The sequence below is a fragment of the Rhincodon typus genome, chromosome 3, assembly GCF_021869965.1.
Source record: "Rhincodon typus isolate 14 chromosome 3, sRhiTyp1.1, whole genome shotgun sequence".
NCBI lineage: Eukaryota > Metazoa > Chordata > Chondrichthyes > Orectolobiformes > Rhincodontidae > Rhincodon > Rhincodon typus.
The window spans coordinates 70,901,408-70,923,987 of record NC_063334.1 but is presented as its reverse complement, the minus strand read 5'-3'; the positions used below and the strand labels follow the sequence as shown (position 1 = coordinate 70,923,987).

Here is a 22,580-nt window from a genome sequence, read left to right as displayed (position 1 = left end):
AAGAATGTAATCTTCAAAAACAAGCAAGTTATAATTCTGCAAGCTCTGCCAAGACATGTTTGACCATGTACATAATGGTCACAGGGGAACAGAAAAAAATTGGCTAAATCCAGATATTTGTCCAGCATTATAAGGTCATCCATCAATTATTCAAGTTATATGAAACATGTCAATTCTATGAAACTCAACAATCAAGTGAAACTCTCCTTCCTCATGAAAATCCGATCTACAATCAGGATTTCATCCTGGTGACTGACTATTTCACCAACATTTCCTTTTGTGCAACAAGTTGAAGGTAGCATTCATGCATTGGCTGTTCACCTTAGTTTGGTTTATTAAGAAAGAGTGACAGAGAATTACGCTGCCACTGGTGCCAATAATTTAGTGGAAGCTGAGATCCTGGATCTTTCTACATTCTTTGACTTCATTGCCAATGACCATGATGTCTTGCTTATCTCTCTTGAAGGGAACCACCCTTCTGTCAAAAAAAGTAAGAGTTTTTTTTGGAGGTAGTAGGAACTGCAGATGCTGGAGAATCTGAGATAATAAGATGTAGAGCTGGATGAACACAGCAGGCCAACAGCATCAGAGGAGCAGGAAAGCTGACGTTTCGGGCCTAGACCCTTTTTCAGAAATGGAGGAGGGGAAGGGGGTTCTGAAATAATTAGGGAGAGAGGGGGAGGCGGATAGAAGATGGATAGAGGAGAAGATAGGTGGAGAGGAGACAGACTGGTCAAAGAGGTGGGGACGGAGCCAGTAAAGGTGAGTGTAGGTGGGGAGTTAGGGAGGGGATAGGTCAGTCCAGGGAGGACGGACAGGTCAAGGGGCCGGGATGAGGTTAGTAGGTAGGAGATGGGGGTGGGGCTTGAGGTGGGAGGAGGGGATAGGTGGGAGGAAGGACAGGTTAGGGAGGCGGGAACAAGCTGGGCTGGTTTTGGGATGCGGTAGGGGGAGGGGTGTTTTGAAGCAACAAAAGCAGAAACTACTGTTAGATACAGATGTGCCTTCCTTCCTGTTATAAAGGCATTTTATAGGAGATGAAGACTATTATCCTGAAGTCTCCGCTAAACTTCCATACTTTTTTAGAGATGAACAGCATTGTGGCAAGGTTCTAGGAAACTCAACTGGGAATGAAGGACACATGTTACAGGTTAGGTGCAATGAACAGCTAAAATTGTAGATGCCCTAATGTTTAAAGTAACAGTGATTGAAAAGGAGCTTATTATAATTCACAAATGAGCATCAGCAAGACTTGATGAACTTTTACAGATATCAAGGTGATCACAATATCTTGGAAGTAATAGATAATGGAGTTAGAAAGGAATCTTCAATGATGAATGAAGGAGATTTATTTTAGCTTTGACACAGATTAAAGAGCATTTCAAATTCAGATAGGTTGGATAGTATCCTGGCAGAAATCAACTGAATGCAACAAATACTTACAATAATGTACAAAGACACTCCAAAATAAACTTAAGAGATTCAAAGAAAAGTTTCAAACTGGCAACAGATCACCAAGAGGTAGTTCCCCTTTCAGACAAATACCATGAATGAGCAACTTGTCATATAAGAAAACGTTCCACAAGTTTAGGTTTGTATCCATTGGAATTCAGAAGAATAAAAAGTGACATGATTGAAATAGATAAGATTCTGAGGGGTATTGATGGGATATGTGGCTCTTGTGGTGCAGTGGCAGTATCCCTATGTTGGAGCTGGGAGGCCTGGGTTCAAGTCCCACCTGCTCCAGAGGTTTATAATAATATCTCTGAACAGGTTGTTAAGAAAATAGTCTTTAGATGTTAAAGTATTTACTACTATGGTAGAATCTCAAAATAGGTGTCACTGTTTAAAAATCTGTGGCTGCCCATTTGGAAGACAGATGAGGCAAAATATTTTCTGAGCATCATGAGTATTTGGAACACTCTCCCTAAGAAGTGATCGAAGGAGAGTCCTTGGATATTTTTAACACAGAAATAGACAGAATCTTGATCAGCATAAGATGAAAGGTTATCAGTAGTATGTAACCTCAAATCTACAATCAGATCAGTCATGATCTTATTGAATAGGGGAGCAGACCTGAGGGGCTGAATGGCCTATTCCTACTCTTAATTCTTGCGAATGCATGTCCAGAAATAAAGGAGTAGTTGAGTTCTATCAAGCTAATATTGAATGTTTAGAATTATTAATGTGGCAGCTAACTCTGCAGCTGCAAGCTCTGGAAATACTCAATTTTCTTTCAGTAAAACAGTAGAAACTCAAACTACTGACCTATTATAGCTGAGGAATATCATAGAAAAGTTTAAGGCTGGCCATCAAACAGAGCTAAAATATAAACAAGTGTTGGAGAATTCTAACCACTTAAAAGAAACTGCTAAACTAAAAGCCTAACTATTATCAATTACACAGCATGATCGAGAAAGCAGAACTGATTGAGAAAGCAAAGAAATATTTCCGCAAATCCTATGGAGCTTCTTGAGAAATAATTGCAGAAAGAGAAGCTCTTCTGGTGGAAAAAGCTCTCTTCTACTAAAATATTCAATGCTTGAAGACGTGTGTGAAATATTAGTTGACAAAAACAGACGTAAACAGTCAACAGCATTTGAAGAAGAATCTCTTGAGAGAGAGAACAGTGATCCTAGTATTCGTTTACTGAACATTACCTTTGAAAAGCAAGCATTTGTTAATTGAAGTAATCAATTTCAAAATGATTATGTTCTTTTGAAGGAGGAATTAAAAAAATATGAAGGGGAAATCAAAACGTACATCTTCAACATTTAGTCAGTCCAAAGTCTCAAATGAGATTGAGACTGGTAAGCAGGTGACCTACTCTGAATACCCTGCTATTGATCAGTCTTTTGTCGAATCTGTAGACCAGAGTACAACACATGAAATTCATATATTTCCTGGTCCAAAGCTTTATACCATTGAACGTAATGCTGTACTCCTACTTTCTGAAGGATTTTCCAAGATGTTATACACAGAAACAACCTTGACCTAAAGTAATTGTGGAGGCGATATCACTACCTATGAAGAGAGAAATTCCTACTCTAGGACTAGTAGGAACATAATTATTTCCATATTGTGAGAACTGTCTTCAGAATACTCTTCGTTCTTCTTTTTGTCAACTAATTTCACAGCAGCAGAATATTCTGTTCTTTTTGTTAATCAATTTCACAGCAGCGGTGATAACGTAGCTACAGACCTGTTCATGTCAGCAGAAGGAACTTCATTTTTTTTTTAGCTGATGCTTTAATGTTTCCTAAGGGTAACAGTGTCACAATGATAATGTCATTGAACTAGCAATCCAGAAGCCCAGGCCAATAGTCTCAGTCCATGAGTTTGAATCCCACCATGGCAGATAGTGAAATTTGAATTCAACTTAAAAAAACTCAAACAAAAATTGATCTAGTGGCAACTATGTAACCGCTGTCAATTGTCCTAAAAATCTGATTAATGAGTGTCCTTTAGGGAAAGAAATCTGTGGTCCTTATTTAATATGGCCTACTTGCAACTTGGAGTAATTAGGGTTGGGTAATAAAGGCTGGCCCATCTCCCATGAATTAATAAAATGAAAGGGTCCAATGCAGAAGAAGACAAGAATACAAATTTCAGTTCATTGCCTTTCTCTTCAGGAGGTTATGATGGAGAGTTGGCTTTTGAATCAGTCTCTCTTTGATTGGGCATCACTGCTGTCACATTCAGATCCTTGGATGTGTCACAGAACAAGAATCAATGTGTTCACCTTTCAAGGAAACCAAAAGGGAACATATACATAAAGAAATGCAAGAACACCACTGGAGGTAATGCCTCAGCAGCTGGATGTAAACGTTAATATTCATGTGTGAGAGGAATGAACTTCAGGGAGATACGGTGTAAAAGTTTAACTACATTTATTCTAAAATCAGCTACTGGGCTTGTGTGTAAGAAATAATGTTATAAGAACATCAGATGTCCTCTCTTATCACCTCCTGTAAATAGTTTTAGTTAATAAAGGTTGTTGATGTTATTAATGAGGATGAGGACTACCAGCAACTCAGACATGATCTTGTCATTATTCCAGCAGAATTCAGTGTCTATCAGGCAGCTGGACCATATTGGCCTCTGCTGGGAATGTGTAATAATCCCTAGCAGTCAAATAAGTGATGAGGAAGAGGCTCAACAAAACCCCTAAAATTAAAATTTATATTTTTTATTCAGAAATGTTACTGAAATCATTTTGGTCAAAATTATTTTGTGTTTTTTTCTGCTGCATAACAGGACTGGAAATATTGACATCCGAACTGCTCTCAGTACAACTACTTATCTTGCTAAGGAACAGGATAATAATGTATGGACTGTAGCCTTTATTTACTTAAGCAGGCTTGAAATAGTAACAAAGACCACCTATACATTTGGGCTTTACAAGGTACTAATCATTCTTGTATCCTATTTTTACAACTTACAATATAATGTTTTAATTAAGTAATCTGTTTGTAGTTGTGCTCAAGAGCAATCCTTTAATTCTGCTGGGGATGATTTTAACTTCTGTGTTTAATGGAAGTGAAAGCTGGAGAGATGTTTACAGGACAGCTGGGTAATGACATAATTTGTGCACTGCCACCAAAATTTTACATGACTGCACTGGGTTCAAACAACTGTTCGGCATAAGATGCATAGCAATCCTAATAAAAGAATGATCAAGACTGTGATTTGCAATATCTTGTTGTATAGGGTTGAAATGTGGACCCTCAGAAAAATGAACACCCAAAAAGATGAATGTTTTGAATTTTTTGTCTTGGAGAAGGATGGAGTGAGTCAGTTAAAGAGAAGATATGAGCAATTAAAAATTCTCACAATTATGGGGAGGAAAGTTCATTTATGAATATGTTTGAAATCGGTATCAAGCATAGATTGGCCATTATCTAAGACGTGAAAACTTTTTGAACATGATGTTTAAAGGAAGTTCTCAAGGATGTAGACATAGAGGGAGAAAGAGAATGATGATGTTAGTCAATATTAAGTTGAAAATGGGAAGCTTTAATTATAAATTGAAGAGGACAACATAAGACCACAAAGCATGGAGAAATGAGCAGAGGAACTGCCTTTTGGCAGATTATCACTTCTATTGGGTCTAAAATCAATGTCAAATTGGACAAAGGACTAAACACTAATGAATAAATGTGGTTTACTTTGTTAAACTATTTGTTCTGAGTTTTGACAGGCAGAGATTCTCTCAGAGAACTCAGAAGTGCAAGTCCTCTCCACATGTCTGGAGGTTTACCTCACAGTTTGTTTCTTGGTAGTTAGATGATTGACAGGCTTGGCTTCCATCCAGACAGGGAATAATGGAGGTCAGAGCTGTAGGTAGTGGGGATTGCAGCTGCTCCTGGAAAACACAGGAGAGGTGTCATTCTCTAAATAGTCAGGCAGTGACTACACTTTGCTGACTTTAAAAGCTTCTTCATACAGACGTACAGAAAAACATGAACATCCAAACCCAACAATCACAGTTTCAGTCTGTTAAAACATTGGACCACAAATGAATCCCTACACTTTATGCCCATGACCTATGTACAATTAGATATTCAAATAATATATAATTAGCAGGATAATGGATGGTCAAGGGGTGAATTTTCTTTTAAGACCCTGGGAGGGCAGCCCAAGGGGCATTAGAATGCAGTCTTATTCAAATATTTAAATGGTTGACCTACTTCCTGCCATTCCTTCTCTCCATTAACACTGCAGGTAAGTTCGTTTGGGCTGGGTTCAATCTTCATAAGTTGTAACAATTCACCCAATCATAATACTGCATAGGGCAATTGGCCTGAAAGGGTTTATTCAGTCACATTGGAATAGCCACACACACTAAAATATAAATGACTACCTCTGAGGTGCTAAGCAGTTCTAAGATAGTCTATTTGTTGTTAGTGGTTAGTTAGTTCCACAATTTACAGCTATATAGCATAGACTAAGTTACTATCTCTTAGTTTATAATAATGTCTCTTACCTAGTGTTATTGTGTTTAACCTGCCTTAAACTAATGTAACCTCTTATTGTATTAGTATATGTTAATTCTTATAATCAAGTACATGGCTCTTCCACCGAAGATTTACTAGTGATTAATCATTTATCATTTAATATTAGTAAACCCCGTAGACTAGTATTACAAGAAGCCAGATGCCAGCTGCAGACTACTCTCACAATGTTACATGCTCAGGGATTCCTGTCTTCAAAAGTGAAGAAATCATCATCAGGATGAAGAATCCACAGCCACCCAAAGAGAGGGAAAAAAAATCCTGCAGTCAAAAATGTGGGTTGCTTCTCCAAGAGAGTGCCAACTTTAAAAATAAATGTTGCAAGGCAACCAGTAGTTGAGGCAGCACCCAGTCAGTCTGGATTGGAAGGGCTGTAGCAGCAAGCAACCTTTTTTTAAAATGTCGGAACAGCCAGAAACAAGTATATATAAAAAAAGAATTAAGGAGAATCTCATATAAGCTACATGGGAGCAATTTCAAATTGTGTTCCAGAAAAGAAGTGGACATTGGACTCGAGGTGCAACTTGAATCCTTAAAAATTAAAGGTGAAAATACTTCAAATAATTATGCAATTATGGGCTGGGAATCTGTGAAAAGGCTAAATTTGTTACCTTTATTTAAATGTGTACTATTTTATTGCCAAACGTCATTACTACAAGTTGCAGGAAAGTTTTCTAAGTGAAAGTTCAAACGAACAATTAACGTCAAGAGTTTAGGATCCAACATTCAAAGGTAGATTTTTTAAAAAGTCATTTTGAAGCAGAAGATTTAATGTATAACAAAAATTATTTAAAGGCACAAGACACGATTTTCTTCAGTTAAAGGAGGCATGAATCAATTCAGGAAGAAGCAGAAACAGTACAAATTGTCCATCCTTTTGAAAAGGAATGGAAGCCCCTCAAAAATAGTGACAAAACAGTGACAATTTTCCATCTTGAGTCTTCATCAGTTTAAGATCTTGATGTGAAGAAATGACAATTTGAAGACTTTTTGAGGTCTTCAAACAATTGAAGCTCTATTGAATAAATGTTTTTACTATACAAAGATGAGAAAAGGTTTTACTAATTAGAACACAGAGAAAAAAATGAAGAATATTTCAAGAAAAAAGCTTCAAGGTAGTACAAAACAACAATCACTTCTGATTTCAAGCTTTATTAGAAGATCCTATCTTGCTTTAGCAGTATTCAAAATTCAACTACAGTTTCAAAGAATTTCTAGAGCTGCAAGTTGCCCAACAAATCTTCGAGCAAATGATTTGAAATCACTTTTCCAACTTAAAGAAGAAAAGCTAAGGACATAGCAGAATTTAATTTTTTTTAAGTTATTAAAACTTGCTTACAGTGAGAGACTTTAAAAAAATGAAGAAAATTACCACACCTCCAGGTTGACTAAAGGTTACAGATACATAAGATGGAATATGACATTTGCCAACATGGAAGAAATAATTCATGAGAGACAGAATTGCTTCAGGCCTGCACACCTAATTGCAAGTGGAATTAACGAATATAGTGCTTAATTTTCTGGGACAATGAGAAGACTTTGTTACTAACAGTCAAAAAGTTAAAGAAGATGCTGAGATCTTTGATGTCTTAAAAGCATGTGATAATTATTTTCCTTTAAAAACCAATCATATTCTGGAAAGAGCAAGATCAATGGACACTTTCCAGGAGAATCTGTAGACAATTTTACCAACCACTTTTGTATTATGTCCAAATCTTGTGAATATGGAGCATTCCAACCAATACTAATTTGTAAAGTAATTGTCACCAGAATTTCATAAGAACATAAGAACTAGGAGCAGGAGTAGGCCATCTGGCCCCTCGAGCCTGCCCCGCCATTTAATAAGATCATGGCTGATCTTTGAGACTCAGCTCCACTTACCTGCCCACTCACCATAACCTTAATTCCTTTACTGTTCAAAAATTTATCTAGCCTTGCCTTAAAAACATTCAGTGAGGTAGCTTCAACCACTTCACTGGGCAGGGAATTCCACAGATTCACAACCCTTTGGGTGAAGAAGTTCCTCCTGACCTCAGTCCTACATCTGCTTCCCTTTATTTTGAGGCGATACCCTCTAGTCCTAGTTTCACCTGCTAGCGGAAACAACCTCCCTGCCTCCACTTTATCTATTCCCTTCATAATCTTATATGTTTCTATAACATCTCCCCTCATTCTTCTGAATTCCAGTGAGTATAAGCCCAGTCTACTCAGTCTCTCCTCATAATCCAACCCTCTCAACTCTGGAATCAACCGAGTGAATCTCCTCTGCACCCCCTCCAGTGCTATTATATCTCTTCTCAAGTAAGGAGACCAAAACTGCACACAGCACTCCAGGTGTGGCCTCACCAGGACCCTGTACAGCTGCAGCATAGCCTCCCTGTTTTTAAACTCCATCCCTCGAGCAATGGCAGACAAAATTCCATTTGCCTTTTTAATCACCTGCTGCACCTGCAATCCCACCTTCAGCGATTCATGCACAAGGACACCCAAGTCCCTTTGCACAGCAGCGTGCTGCAATTTTTTACCATTTAAAATATAGTCCATTTCGCTGTTATTCCTACCAAAATGGATGACCTCACACTTATCAACGTTTTACTCCATCTGCCAGACCTTTGCCCACTCACTTAGACTATCTATATCCCTCTGCAGACTTTCAGTGTCTTCTGCACACTTTGCTCTACCACTCACCTTAGTGTCATCTGCAAATTTTGACACACCACACTTAGTCCCCAACTCCAAATCATCTATGTAAATTGTAAACAATTGAGCTCCCAACACTGATCCCTGAGGCACACCACTAGCCACTGACCGCCAACCAGAAAAACACCCATTTACCCCTACTCTTTGCTTTCTACTGGTCAACCAATCCTCTATCCATGCCAATACATTACCAGTAATACCATGCAACTTTATCTTATGTAGCAGCCTTTGGTGTGGCACCTTGTCAAATGCCTTCTGGAAATCCAGATACACCACATCCACAGATTCCCCATTGTCCACCATGCAAGTAATGTACTCAAAGAATTCCACCAAATTAGTTAAACATGACCTAACCTTCATGAACTCATGTTGGGTGTTCCCAATGGGACAATTTATATCCAGATGTCTTGCTATTTCTTCCTTAATGATAGATTCAAGCATTTTCCCCACTACCGAAGTTAAGCTAACTGGCCTATAGTTACCTGATTTTTGTCTACTTCATTTTTTAAACAGTGTCGTCACATTGGCTATTTTCCAATCTGCGGGAACCACCCCAGAGTCCAGTGAATTTTGGTAAATAATTACTAGTGCATTTGCTATTTCCCCCATCACCTCTTTTAGTACCCTGGGATGCATTTCATCAGGGCCAGGAGACTTGTCTACCTTTAGCCCCATTAGCTTGCCCAGCACTGCCTCCTTAGTGATAATGATAGTTTCTCGGCCCTCACTTGCTATAACCTTCTTGCTATTAGTTTTCGGCGTGTTATTTGTGTCTTCCACTGTGAAGACCGACACGAAATAATTGTTTAATGTCTCGGCTATTTCCTCATTCCCAGTTATTAAATTGGCCTTCTCATCCTCTAAAGGACCAATGTTTACCTTCGCCACTCTTTTACGAATTACATATTTACAGAAACTTTTGCTGCCTGTTTTTATATTCTGAGCTAGTTTACTCTCATAATCTATCTTACTTTTCTTTATAACTTTTTTTGTGGCTTTCTGTTGGCCTTTAAAGATTTCCCAGTCTACCAGTTTCCCACTACTCTTTGCTTTTTTGTATGTGTTTTTTTTTCAATCTGATACTTTCCTTTATTTCCTTAGACATCCATGGCTGGCTGTCTCTTTTCCTACAGTTCTTCCTTATCACTGGAATATACTTCTGCTGAGCACTGTGAAAAATTGTTTTGAAAGTCCTCCACTGTTCCTCAATTGACCCACCATAAAGTTTTTAGATTTCAGATCTTTTACAGTCATAAAAAAGATCTCTCCCTGGAAAAGGCTGTGCAGATTGCACTAAAGATTCAAGAAATTCACAGAAAAACCTAACGAACAGAGGAATGAATTTACTTCAGAAGACCATCAGAATCTATAAATTTAATATTGTGTAAACACTTTCTTGCCATTGCCCATCTGCACAGGGAACACAAAATTCCACCCAAAAAAGCCCACATGTACAAAAGCATTGTTCAGTTCTGTAAGAAGAATGTCACTTAAGCAAGGCATTGAGACATTTTCAAAACAACTGTGCAAAAACCGGAAGAATCCCAAAACAATAAAAAAAAATTAGTTACATCCATAAAGAAGTTAATACACCATGAGAAAATGTTTGTGACTCCCAACGTATACTTCCAATATATAATGTATGCTTAGATGATAATATACCTTGTTCAGAAGAAATATTACAGCAATTCCTAGGGGAAGGAAGTGGCCCATCTGAACCAAACATAACAGAACTCATGCTCTGATAGAGTGATCTGGACTCGAACTGTTAGCTTGCTCTCTCTCTATAGATGCTGCCCGACCGGTGATTTCTAGCATTTTTTGTTTTCAGTACAAATTCCAGCATCTGCAGTCATTTGCTCCTACATGACGGAACAAATTTTTGTCAATGGATATACAACACAACTCCACCTTAATATATAGGAGCGAGTGTGCAATCTGACAAAGCGGTAGAATATCATAAAAGTTGCTGACCTGACATTGGATAAGTCAGCACAACAATCCAGAAGATAAAATGGATCTTCAAAGTTTCTTTAAAACATAAAGATCATGAGAATGAAGAATGTACATCCATCATTAACAAGCAACAGCCATCATTCTGAGCAAGAAAGCATATTTTGTCTGAAATATCATGAAATTTGAGAAGGAGCCAACCATTTAAGAAGATGTCAACCACTGACCAACTTGGACTACACCAGCCAGAAGAAGACTTTACTGATCTCGTAGGAATGTTAGCTGACCCCAAGCATAAGTATTCACTAATTCAAATAAGCCACGATGGTGTCTAATAACTCTTTACTATTCCCAACAAAAGAAATGCCCTTGATTTTAAGAGGTTAGAAGAGCTCTTCATTTATGTAAACATGGACAAGAATGTACAAGTCCTGAATTCATCAGGAACAAGAAAAACCCATCAACTATAAGACAACATGACAGCAATATAAAGGCAAACTATTGTGCTTGCTAGAAATCCGAAACAAGAACAGAAAGTGCCGGAGAAACTCAGCAGGTCTGCCAGCATCGTGTAAAGAATTTTTTCAAGTCCAATCTGGCTCTTCTTCAGAACTGAAAGGACCTGGAAAACAGTGTTTTTTATATTGTTGTCAGAGGGGAACACAGAAATCAAGTGGAACAGATTGTGAGGGTGACCAGAGCAAAAGACGCAGGGAATGCTAATGGTGGTAAAAGAAGGAAAGAGATGTAAAATAGGGGTAAAAATGAGAAAATAGGTCCATTCAGCTGAGAGTAATGTCAGCAAGACACAAACAAGACATAGCTAGGGCTAAGCTGTAAAGTGTTTAAGTGGAAAATGAGATGTTTTTCCTTCAGCATGTGTTGTGCTTCATTGGAACATTGAACAAGCCCAGGATAGAAATATTAGCAAAGGATCAAGGTGGTTTACTGAAAAGGCTGTAACTGGAAGGGCAGGGTCATTTCTGTGCACAGTGCGGAGGTGTTCCACAAAGCAGCCACCCAGTCTTCATTTGGTCTTGCCAATGCAAAGGTGACATGCGGAAACTGGAGGGATGGAAAGTGAGAACAGAGAGAATCCTATTGTTGTTCCTGGAGGGAGCAGAAGGGTTGAGGGCAGGTGGGCCGAATGCAGTTGAGGATTCTCTCAGCCATGATGTAGGGGAATTGTTGGTTGAGGATAAAGGAAGACATGTCAGAAACACCCTGGTGGAAAGTGGCATCATTGGAACATAAGCAATGGAGATGGAGAAACTGGGAGAATGGACTGGAATCCTTGTAAGGAGTAGGTGTGAAGAGACGTAGTCAAGGTAACTTTGGGAGTCGGTATGTTGGTAGTGGATATTGGTGCACAATGTCACAGGCTGGGCAATGATATTCTGGCTTTACCTTATAACAAGATTGAAAAGAGAAAGCTACTTCTCACAACTCACTGCTCATTCTCCATCACATATTTTGAAGAAATTAAAGATCCTCTAGACAATGTGGTGGTCCGCTGTCAATATTCATTTATATTCACAGACCCACAAATCTTTCCAGATTGAAATGTTCCACATCTTCCCCAAGCAGAAGATTACCTGTCCCAATTTGGGCAAATTTATAAAGTCAGAGACTTGGGTGGAGAAATGGGCTTATGGTGTATTTAACTCAAAGTCACCACCTCTCCCTCTACTGATGTTCACGTCCAAGCCTAACACACAACCCAACATGTTGGCCCAATCATTGGCATATTCCCAGGTCCTGATCCAAGCTCCTACCTAGGCTCCAAACCCCAACCCAAACCCCAAACATCAGAGTCTTCATCTTTGTTTTTTTTTGACACATTGTTAATAATTCTGAAATAAAGTCTATGGCCACTGCCTAGACAACCTTGGGTTTCATTAAAATGTGGGTGAGAACAAAGAACATCCTTGAATGCTTAGAAATGAGTGAGGTCCAATTCCAGATCAATAAGTCTGTTTCTAGCAGCACCTCTGAAGAGGGAAAGAGAAATATCATTTCAGGTCAGTGACCCACCATCAAAATATTATTGACCTGAATGATGGTCCAGAATTTTAAGTGTCCCCACCCTTCCCCTTGGAAGTAGGCTGATGGTACAGGTGGATTCTGATGGGATGGCAGAGAAACTATGCCCATCACCTCTGTACTACTGCTGGCATTTTACCGGTGGCAGAATACATATCACGCACCCTGCCCATCCTTGCCAAATAAGGCCCTTAAAGTACGCAATTAATAGTTACTTAATGACATTCTCCCTCTACTGCTCGTATTTTACCAGTGGCAGGCTATGTCTATACCATGGAGGCAGCCAGGTAAATCCTGATATGGGCTATGGGCGAGAATCTTCTTGTTCATACACCCTCTGCCAACAGAGGGCACTCCTCCAATAACAAGTGCAGCATCAACTTATCCACCCAGCTCAATCTTTGCACGTGTACCGCACCAAAGCTTGTTGCCTAACTTGTCCCAGCGAAGCCGGCCCATTTGTCTAGTTGTTCGATGTCCACTGCTGTTCCTTATTAAGGACCAACTACAGTCCCAGCAGTAGCCAATGATTCCAGTTGCACTCCTGGGGATGAGCATGACATCCCCTTCATACAGCCAAAAGTCATGACCCTAGGAATTCATTGCCTGATAATCTAAAATACTGTGCTGGCTTCCTGAGCAGCTGGAGGATGGACCCACCGCCTCCATACATCGTTTTGGCCACTCTATTTCTCTGTCGGTGTCTGCTTCTTGATCTGCTGAGTATTTCCAGCATTTTCTGCTTTCATTTTGGACTTCCAACATTTGCTGTAGTTTGCTTTTGTATATGTCTGTGTTAAGCCTGTTTACATGAAATCAATGTTTTGTTCATCGAATTGTGAGAATTTACTGTATTGAAAGCACAGATTCTATTGCATAATTAACAAATAGCTTCTATTAATATCTTTACTTTGAAGTTTAATTTACTTGCTTGTTATTTCTAGAAATATATTTTCAGTCGAATTGTTCCATTTTATTATCATCAAATGAAATTGATGAATGAAGATTTCAATAATATTCATAATAGCAGTGTTGAAAAGTAAGTATTACAATTTTCTGTCTATTAATAACGAATTAATTTAGCACGTACTTATTTTATACCAGACATACAGTTAACTTGCTACCCAGTTGACTATGACCATAAGACCTTAAGATATAAGAACAGGAGTAGCCCACTCAGCCCCATCGGCCTGTTCCACCTTTCAAAAGGCTCATAGCTGATCCAACGGTCCTCACGTCCACTTTCCTGCCCTTTGTAAAAGCCTTGATTCCCGTACTGATGAAGAATCTATTATCTCATCTTTAAATATATACAAGCAATCAACTCCACAGCTCTCTATGGTAAGGAGTACCAAAGACTCTCAATTCTCCAAGAGAAGAGATTTCCTTCTCATCTCAATTTTAAATTTGCACCCTTTTGTTCTGAGAGTATACTCTCTGGTCCTAGACAGTCCTATTAGGGGAAACGTGCTCTCGGCATTTACCCTGTGAAGCCTATTAAGAATACCACGTGTATCAATGAGATCACTTCTCATTCTTCTAAACTCCAATGAGTAGAGTCCCAACCTGTTTATCTTTTGCTCAATAGTCAATCTCTCCACTCCAAGGGTCATTCCGGTGAATCTTTTCTGAACTCCCTCCAATGAGATTAATATATTTCCTTAAACAAGGGGACAAAAACTGCTCACTGTATTCCAAATGTGGTCTCACAAGTACCTTGTACAGTTGCAGTCAGACTTCCCTACTCTTTCTACCAGCCCCCTTGAAATAAGGGCCATCATCCACTAGCATTCCTGATAACCTGCTGCACCTGTGTGCTAGCTTTCTGTGTTTCATACACCAGTACCCTCTTTGTGTGATAACAAAGTGTAGAGCTGGATGAACACAGCAGGCCAAGCAGTATCAGAGGAGCAGGAAGGCTGACGTTTCGGGCCTAGACCCTTCTTCAGAAATTTCTGCTCCTCTGATGCTGCTTGGCCTGCTGTGTTCATCCAGCTCTACACCTTGTTATCTCAGATTCTCCAGCATCTGCAGTTCCTACTATCTCTGAAACAATTTTAACCCCACTGCAAAGCCTTCCTGCTCCTCTGACGCTGCTTGGCCTGCTGTGTTCATCCAGCTCTACACCTTGTTATCTCAGATTCTCCAGCATCTGCAGTAAATACTATCTCTACCCTCTTTGTGTTGCAGCTTTTTGCACTTTCTCTCCATTTTAATAACATTTTGTTCTTTTGTTCTCCCTTCCAAAGTGAACAACTTTGCATTTTCACACATCATACTCCATTTGCCAACTTTTTTGCTCAAGTATTTGCTCTCTTTCTTAGTTCCATTAAAATAGAACCTAAAAGGGCTGTCTTGATACCTTGCAATTGATTGCTGCTTCCAGCAAGATACTCAGCTGGTAGACCAAGACAATTCTTCACTTACTTCCCGTCCTGTGCTGAATTATTGGATCTTAACCAAAACTGAGAACAACTAGGATAAGGAAATGAAATATAAGTTACTTCTACTTGCTATCCAAAGATATTGATTGGAAAGCAGGCATACACAGAGGAGAGGTGAACAGCCTATGGCATTATTCTTCCATTTCTTTAATCTACATAGAGAATCTAGGGCAAATGTATGGAACAAAACCATTAATTGTCAAGGTCACAAACAAAATCAATGTTAATTGTTTTGAGCTAAGTTTATGGGTACAATATAAAATGGTCCCTACTTTGGTAGTCTTGCTCAGAGAAACAATGGATGGTCTCAAAGGCACATAAAATAGATAAACAGAGTGTGGCAGAAGGTGCTCTTCTGGTGATACTAAACTGAGATATATTTTGGAGGTTGAAAAGAAGCAACTTTATCTTTCAGCTATTCACAATGTTTGTGTGGCTGAGATTGAACCATTACTACTTTCCTGTTTGTGGGAACTTGCTATGAGTGTATATACTGCTGCGTTTTATGTACTACAATAGTTATACATTTTCAAAGTATTTCATTGGCTGTAAATTGTCTCAGGACATTGTACAGTTATGAAAGGAGCTATGTAAGTGCAACTTTTTTTTCTGATCTCTTCAGCAAGTGGAAAGGAAACAAAGTGTTAAACCCTATAGTTCAGGTTCAGTGACTGTAGAATTTCCTTTTTGAATAAAATCCAGAAGAAAAAATAATTCCAGCAGATAAGTATACCCTTACATTAAACTTACTTCCTGAATTAATAGAAGCAAAGTTTTATTTTGGAATTTTATATTAGTTTTCAGAACTTTTAAATTTAACACTTTGGTAAAGTCTTAATTGAGCTTTGAAAGGATCTTGAATGTTAATTAACATCCTGGAGTTCATGCTCTGCAATATTTGTTTTGAGATAGAGACCAAATATCTTAGAAGAACACTTATGTTATGTTCCCTTGGGATTCAAAGCGTGCCTTCAAGGCTTCAAAATTTCTGCAGTCTGTTTTTCAGTTCTTCAGCAAAATTCAGGGTGGCATGCACTTCGAAATAGTCTCTTCCCAACTGTGGTAAGAGTATAGTAATGAAAAGCTGCTCAGGCTTGTTAAATAGCTGCTGTTACAACTTGATTTTCCATTGCACATGGAAACACTGCTCATTTTGTTTCATTCTGACTGGAACTGGGAGAGGAAAAGCTGCAGCTTTCAGTGTTTCTGTATCATAAAATCATACAATTTAGAAGAGGCCCTTTGGTCCATCAAGTCTGTACCACCAAAAATACAGTACTACGTACACTAGTCCAACTTTCCTGTACTAGGGCCATAACCTTGAACGTTATGACACTTCAAGCACTGATCCAAGTACTTTTTAAATCTTGTGAGGTTTCCCACCTCAACTACTCTCCCAGGCACTGCATTCCAGAACCCACCACTCTCTGGGTGAAAGGTTTTTCATCAAATCCCTTTAAGCTTCCTGCCTTTCACTTTAAAATTATGCTCCCTTGTTATTAGCCCTTCAACTAAGGGCAACAGTTGATTTCTATTCATTTTGTCCATGTCCCTTAAGACGTTGTACACCTCTGTCAGTCTGGTCAAAATGGAGTCATATGAGGTGGCTCTAAGGTGGCTGCCTGCATTTTTTTGTGCCGTATGGTAGATGTCACATGACTCTAGCTGACCAGGAAGGACATTTGTACATGATTGCATTTCAACCCAAACATTTGTCATCATTCTGGTTCAATGCTAATGTAAAAGTAGTGATTTAAAAACTATTCAAAGATGTAGAATCTGATACTAAGATTGGGGGGCAAGGGATAACATCAGTTAGATTTGCAGATGGCATAAACACAGAAGAAGCACTACAAAAATTAATAGAAAAGATGTGTAAAAGCAGGCATGGACTTAGAAATGAAAGTGAGTATAGCAAAACAAAAGTGGCACCTATTTCAATTCACCAAAGAATATTCCCATATTCATGGAAGGGAAAGAGCTAGCAAAGGTGCAAATATTCACGTATTTAGGTATTAAGCATTATAGCTGCAATGAAGAAATAAGGTCAAGGCTAGCAGTAGGAAAGGCTATATTTAGAGTTGGTTGCTACCCCTAAGTTGAACAAACAACTCAACAGTGACTTCTGAAGAGCTTGACTTGCGCTGTTGTTTTATATGGATGTGAGACCTTATGAAAAGAGGAGACCAACTAGCTGAATAGTTTTGAAATGTGGGTTTGGAGGAGAATGGAAAGGATTGGCTGGCCAGCAAATGTAAAATATGATGAAGTGCTGAGAGAGTCAATGAACAAAGATTTGCTGAAAATAATTAAGAAAAGGCAAAGAGACTAGTCAAGGTAGATCATAAGATCTTAAGAAAGAAGAAGGAAGAGAATATCTCTACTGAATGGCTTGCAAATTGAAAGAAGTCATCAGAAAATTGAAAGATTATCACAGGAGCATGTCAGGGAGCAGATTACACAGAAGGACCTGCATTTGGGAAGTGCTCCCATGCTAATGATGAACCCATTGCTCATCATCTTTTAATCTGTTTTAGACACGATGGACTGAATGGCCTACTTCTGCACTGCATCATTAGCAGATAAAAACCATGTAGTGGTTAGTTAATTAGGTAAACCAGTTCAGTCAAGTTCTTGTACTATGGTTACATAGAGCATAAATATGGAGAATTTTGTGCAGCTCGCAAGTGGAGTGCTAAAATGCATGTGCTAAAATGGTGGGGCAGGCTTGATGGCCTGAATGGCCTACTCCTGATCTTATGTTTTCATGCTCCTATGCATCACTTCAGACCCAGCGGAGTCAGATTTCTTTTACATTTCCCCAAATCCGCCATCCGTAAGATTTATCTCACAGTAGATAAAACAAAAAAGCCTGTGAAAATTTCAAGCATTAGTTGTTAAACACATTATTATTTTGGATTAATCACATTTCACGTCCAAGGCTATCAAAGGTAGTGGTGTTGCTGTATGCTTCACAATATGGTGCAGCAAGGAACTTTCATATGTCATACATATAAAATATTCACTATTAAATCTGAAAGAAAATTCAGGAAAATCCTCTTTTTCTATTAAAATATCGAATTTACTTTCAAATTGAACGGCCGAGGCAAATAGTATAGATGCCTTTCAAGTGAGACTAGTTAAGTACATAACCTGGAAAGGAATAGAAAGATATACTGATAGAATCAAACAAAGTCAGTTGGTTTGTGTAGTGCATAAACTCTAGTTCAGCTAGGCTGAAAAACCTGTTCTAGTTTGTAATTTCTGTGTAATTCTACATCGTTTAGCAATTTCATGGTCTCAGAACATACCAAGCATTTTACGGCTAATTAAGTACTTTTAATAATTAAGAAATTCTATGAGCACAAGATGAAGTATAATATTGCAGATTAACTATATATTACATTTATTGAAAATAATTTGTTTGGGAAAATATGGCATCTGTTTAATTTATTTATTGTCAGAACTGCAACTTTCTCATGGTTTTGTTATTTAGCAATTATTCAACACTTGTTAATCTCTCATGGCATGATGTACAGAAGGTCAAAATCAAATACTGTGTTCAGGTCTCACGAGGTTTGAGGGTGGGTGTCCAAGGGGCATAACTGGAACCAGACAAGAGCTTGGAGTAGGGTGCGGTGCAAAAATGTGTAGCACAGAGATAGAGTGCAATACGACAGAGACACCACCCTGTCCAATGTTCCCGTCTTTTGACTTTAATGAAAGGAAAACTGTGGTTCTATGGAGGCCGATCCATTTTTTTGAACTTAATCACAGAGCCTCGCTACAAAGATGAGCGTCTCATCTGAAGATTAGCTGAGGAAAGAGGAGAGGTGGGTGAAGCAAAAGAAGTATCAAGTAGGCATCCTGGGGATGGAAACCTGAAAGAAGAGTTTTCATGCATTTTTAATGTTGCAATCGATTCATTAAAAAAAATAATAGATATCAATGTAAGATTTAACTTACAGTTCTGTTCTAATATGATGTCTCCATATATAAATGTTACTGACTTGCTTCTACCTACTTTGCCACCCAGAACAATATTCATTAGAACTCTTAAAAAATTGTATCTACTTGATCTAAAGGACTTCATGGATCGCGCAACAGATCTTTATTCACAACTGATGAGTAATCCGGCTAACAACACGTAAGTCTTATGAAATTACAAAAAAGTCATTAAAATATTATTTTCAAAATAGCAACAAAAAAGGGACAAAATCAAAAGTTTAGGTTTTACTGGTTATATTTCTACCAGTGCTTAATTTCTTTCCATTTCAGCACTTTGTTGGTTACCTTAACCCATCAGATATGATAAAGTACAACGGAGTACAAGGGAGACGGGGAAGGAAACCCATGGAAGGGAATTTCCCCTTTACTGCTGCTGTTTCTGCTATACTTGGGGACCTTCAGAAGAGCAGTAGCATTGGGACAGGGTCATTGGCAGTAAGTCTTCAAAGATCTTCAGAGATAGGACAAGCTCAAGTGATATATTTGATAAGCTTTCCACAATGACTTAACAGTATAATGTACAACCTCATTCATGACCAAGGCTAGAAAATATATTGGCTTTCCCTGTAAGACTCTGTTGGCTCCATTAACTTCAGGTGTAGCAATGAATTCTCCACTGAGTTCATTGTCAGTCTAGTATAGGATAATGGAATATTGCTGAAAAGTGAATCATGTTGCTAAAACCTTTTGTTTTTGCATTCTTCAAAACAAACATAAGAATGTGAAATTTCAAACAATCTGAGAGGAGAAAATGAAGCTGATTAGTTGGCAAGTTGACTCCATGGCCAAGGATTTGACATAGACTAAGCAACAGGAACTATAGATTTCTTAAGATTCCATGTAATTCAAAGATGTAACAAGACTTAGTAAGTTTGCACCCAAATTGGTGGTATAGTGGACAGTGAAGAAGGTTTTTAAGATTACAAAGAGATCTTGATCAATTGGATCAATGGGTTGAAGAGTGGCAGATGGAGGTTAATTTGAAAAAATGTGAGGTATTGCATTTTGGTAAAACAAACAAAGACAAGACTTATACAATTACAAATAGGGCCTTGGATAAGTGTTGTAGAACAGGGAGATCTAGGGGTTCAGGTACATAATTCTTTGAATTTTGCATCACACATAGATAGTGTGGTTAAGAAGGCATTCGGCATGCTGCTTTCACAGCTCCGACCTTTGAGTATAGGAGTTGGGACGTTATGTTAAGGTTATACAGGACGTTGGTGAGACCTCTTCTGAAATACTGTGTCCAGTTCTGGTCACTCTGTTAGGGGAAGGATATTATTAAGCTGGAGAAGATTCAGAAGAGATTTACCAGAATGTTGCCAGGAATGGAGGGTTTGAATTATAAGAAGAAGCTGGATAGGCTGGACTTTTTTCACTGGAGCATAGGAAGTTGAGGGCTGGATGAACACAGCTGGCCAGACAGCATCAGAGGAGCAGGAAAGCTGACGTTTGGGATCTGGACCCTTCTTCAGAAGAAGGGTCCAGATCCGAAACATCAGCTTTCCTGCTCCTCTGATGCTGCCTGGCCTGCTGTGTTCATCCAGCTCTACACCTTGTTATCTCAGATTCTCCAGCATCTGCAGTTCCTACTATCTCGAAGTTGAGGGCTGACCTTTATACAAGTTTATAAAATAATGAGGGGCATAGACAAGGTGAATGGCAGATGTCTTTTCCCTAGATTGGGAATTATTTTTAAGGTGAGAGAAGAAATATTTTAAAAAGACATGAGGGGCAATTATTTTTTGCAGAGAGAGTGATTTGTATGTGGAATGAACTTCCAGAGGAAGTGATGGATGCTGAGGTCATTATAACATTTAAAAGAATTTAGGTAAGTACATGAATAAGAAACGTTTGGAGGGATACGAGCCAAGTGCAGGCAGGTGGAACTAGTTTAGTTTGGGATTATAGTCGGCATGGATTGATTGCACCAAAGAGTCTGTTTCCATGCTGTATGACTGTATGATATTATCCTTAATTTTCTTGACTTTATTTCTTGTTTGAAATCCTTACTAGGATATATCTTTGAGTCATGAACAATTTTTGCAAACATTATTCATTATGCTTACTGAGAACAATTTCTTGTATATGAGTGTATGTTACATTTAGCAATCATAAATGAGCCACATTACAAGCTCAACTGATTCTTAAATTCATTGTAATATAGATATTTGTGCACTCAGGATTGTTCAGAAAATGTTGGGCAAATGTATAATTACATCCAATAGTAGGCATACTTTGGGTTTTGCAAGGACAAAAGTGTTATCTGTCAATTGCCTGTGGTGAACAAGCAAAGGAATATGCTGTTAGATTCGATCACATATCCGCCTATACACTGGCACTGAAATTCATGCATGATGTTGTTCAATTGGCAGAACTTCTGTTTGAACTAACAGCAGCATCCTGCTGCTGAAAAATACCACTCACGTGGCCACAGCATGGTAACAGTGTGAAATAAGTCGCTTAACGTTTCATTCCAATTTTTGAGATACTTTGCCTTTCCTGGATAATTTAAGGTAAATTGGACACTTTTCAGATCCAGAAGTGATGGGCTGTCATCCATTCCCAAATTTGTGCGATAGGCAGTGAGTAATGATCTGACCAGGCCAGCCACATAACAGCAGGATAGCTTCAAAGCACTTGATTTCTGTATCAAGCATGTAAGCTGAGTGAATGGCTAAGCCCCTATTTGCAAGATTGTTGCTATAGTCAATCTTGTAGAGCATAGAGCTATATATATCCTAACATTCATATTGGCTGATAGATCTTAATGTGCTCTATCTCATGCTCCAATTCATTTCTAAGTTGGAGCAATCCAACACATCCCCTTTCCTTGACCTGGAATAATTGAGAAATCTATGAGTGGCTTCTCTACACTAAAAGCAAACCCATTGTCACCATGCAATATCATGCAAACTTGAAATGGACCACAGACTACCTCTTTTAGGCCTGCAAAGTGCCTGATCCATCTCACATTATTCTGGAAGAACAAGTATCACAAAAATTTTTAATACCCAGGCGTTTGACCAACCCATAGTCATTGTTGCTTTCTCAATTGCAACACCTCAACAAACTAAATCAATTTTCCAACCAACAAGCACCCTTTCCTCTGCGTATCATACTTCCCAATAATTGGCTGATCAAATCAAACAGTGTATTATTCACAATATGCAAAGTACAGACAGTATTCAACAGAGTGCACCAAAAGTTACATAAACAACTAATTTCAGATAAACATTTAAGCTCATAGAATGCAGCTTATTTATGCTTCATAGAAACAACATACATTTTTGCACCTGTTCTCTGTAAACAAAAGGAATATATTTGCTCCTTTTTTGAATTACTTATCATTTTGGGAAGCCTTTAGTTCCCCATTGCTATCTACATCCCTATGCCTTGGCCAATCAGAGCCAAC

At 38.5% G+C, this 22,580-nt stretch overlaps 1 protein-coding gene across 1 annotated transcript in view; it reads left to right on the top strand.

Annotated features, from left to right (window-relative positions):
• The window catches only part of LOC109935276 (aminopeptidase Q-like), a 116,978-nt gene that overhangs the window by 79,787 nt on the left and 14,611 nt on the right, over window positions 1-22,580 (top strand). The window contains exons 12-14 of the mRNA XM_048593618.1: window positions 4,258-4,405; window positions 13,655-13,749; window positions 19,191-19,301. Coding sequence (XP_048449575.1) covers window positions 4,258-4,405; window positions 13,655-13,749; window positions 19,191-19,301 — 354 coding nt within the window. The remainder of the gene's footprint in view (window positions 1-4,257; window positions 4,406-13,654; window positions 13,750-19,190; window positions 19,302-22,580) is intronic.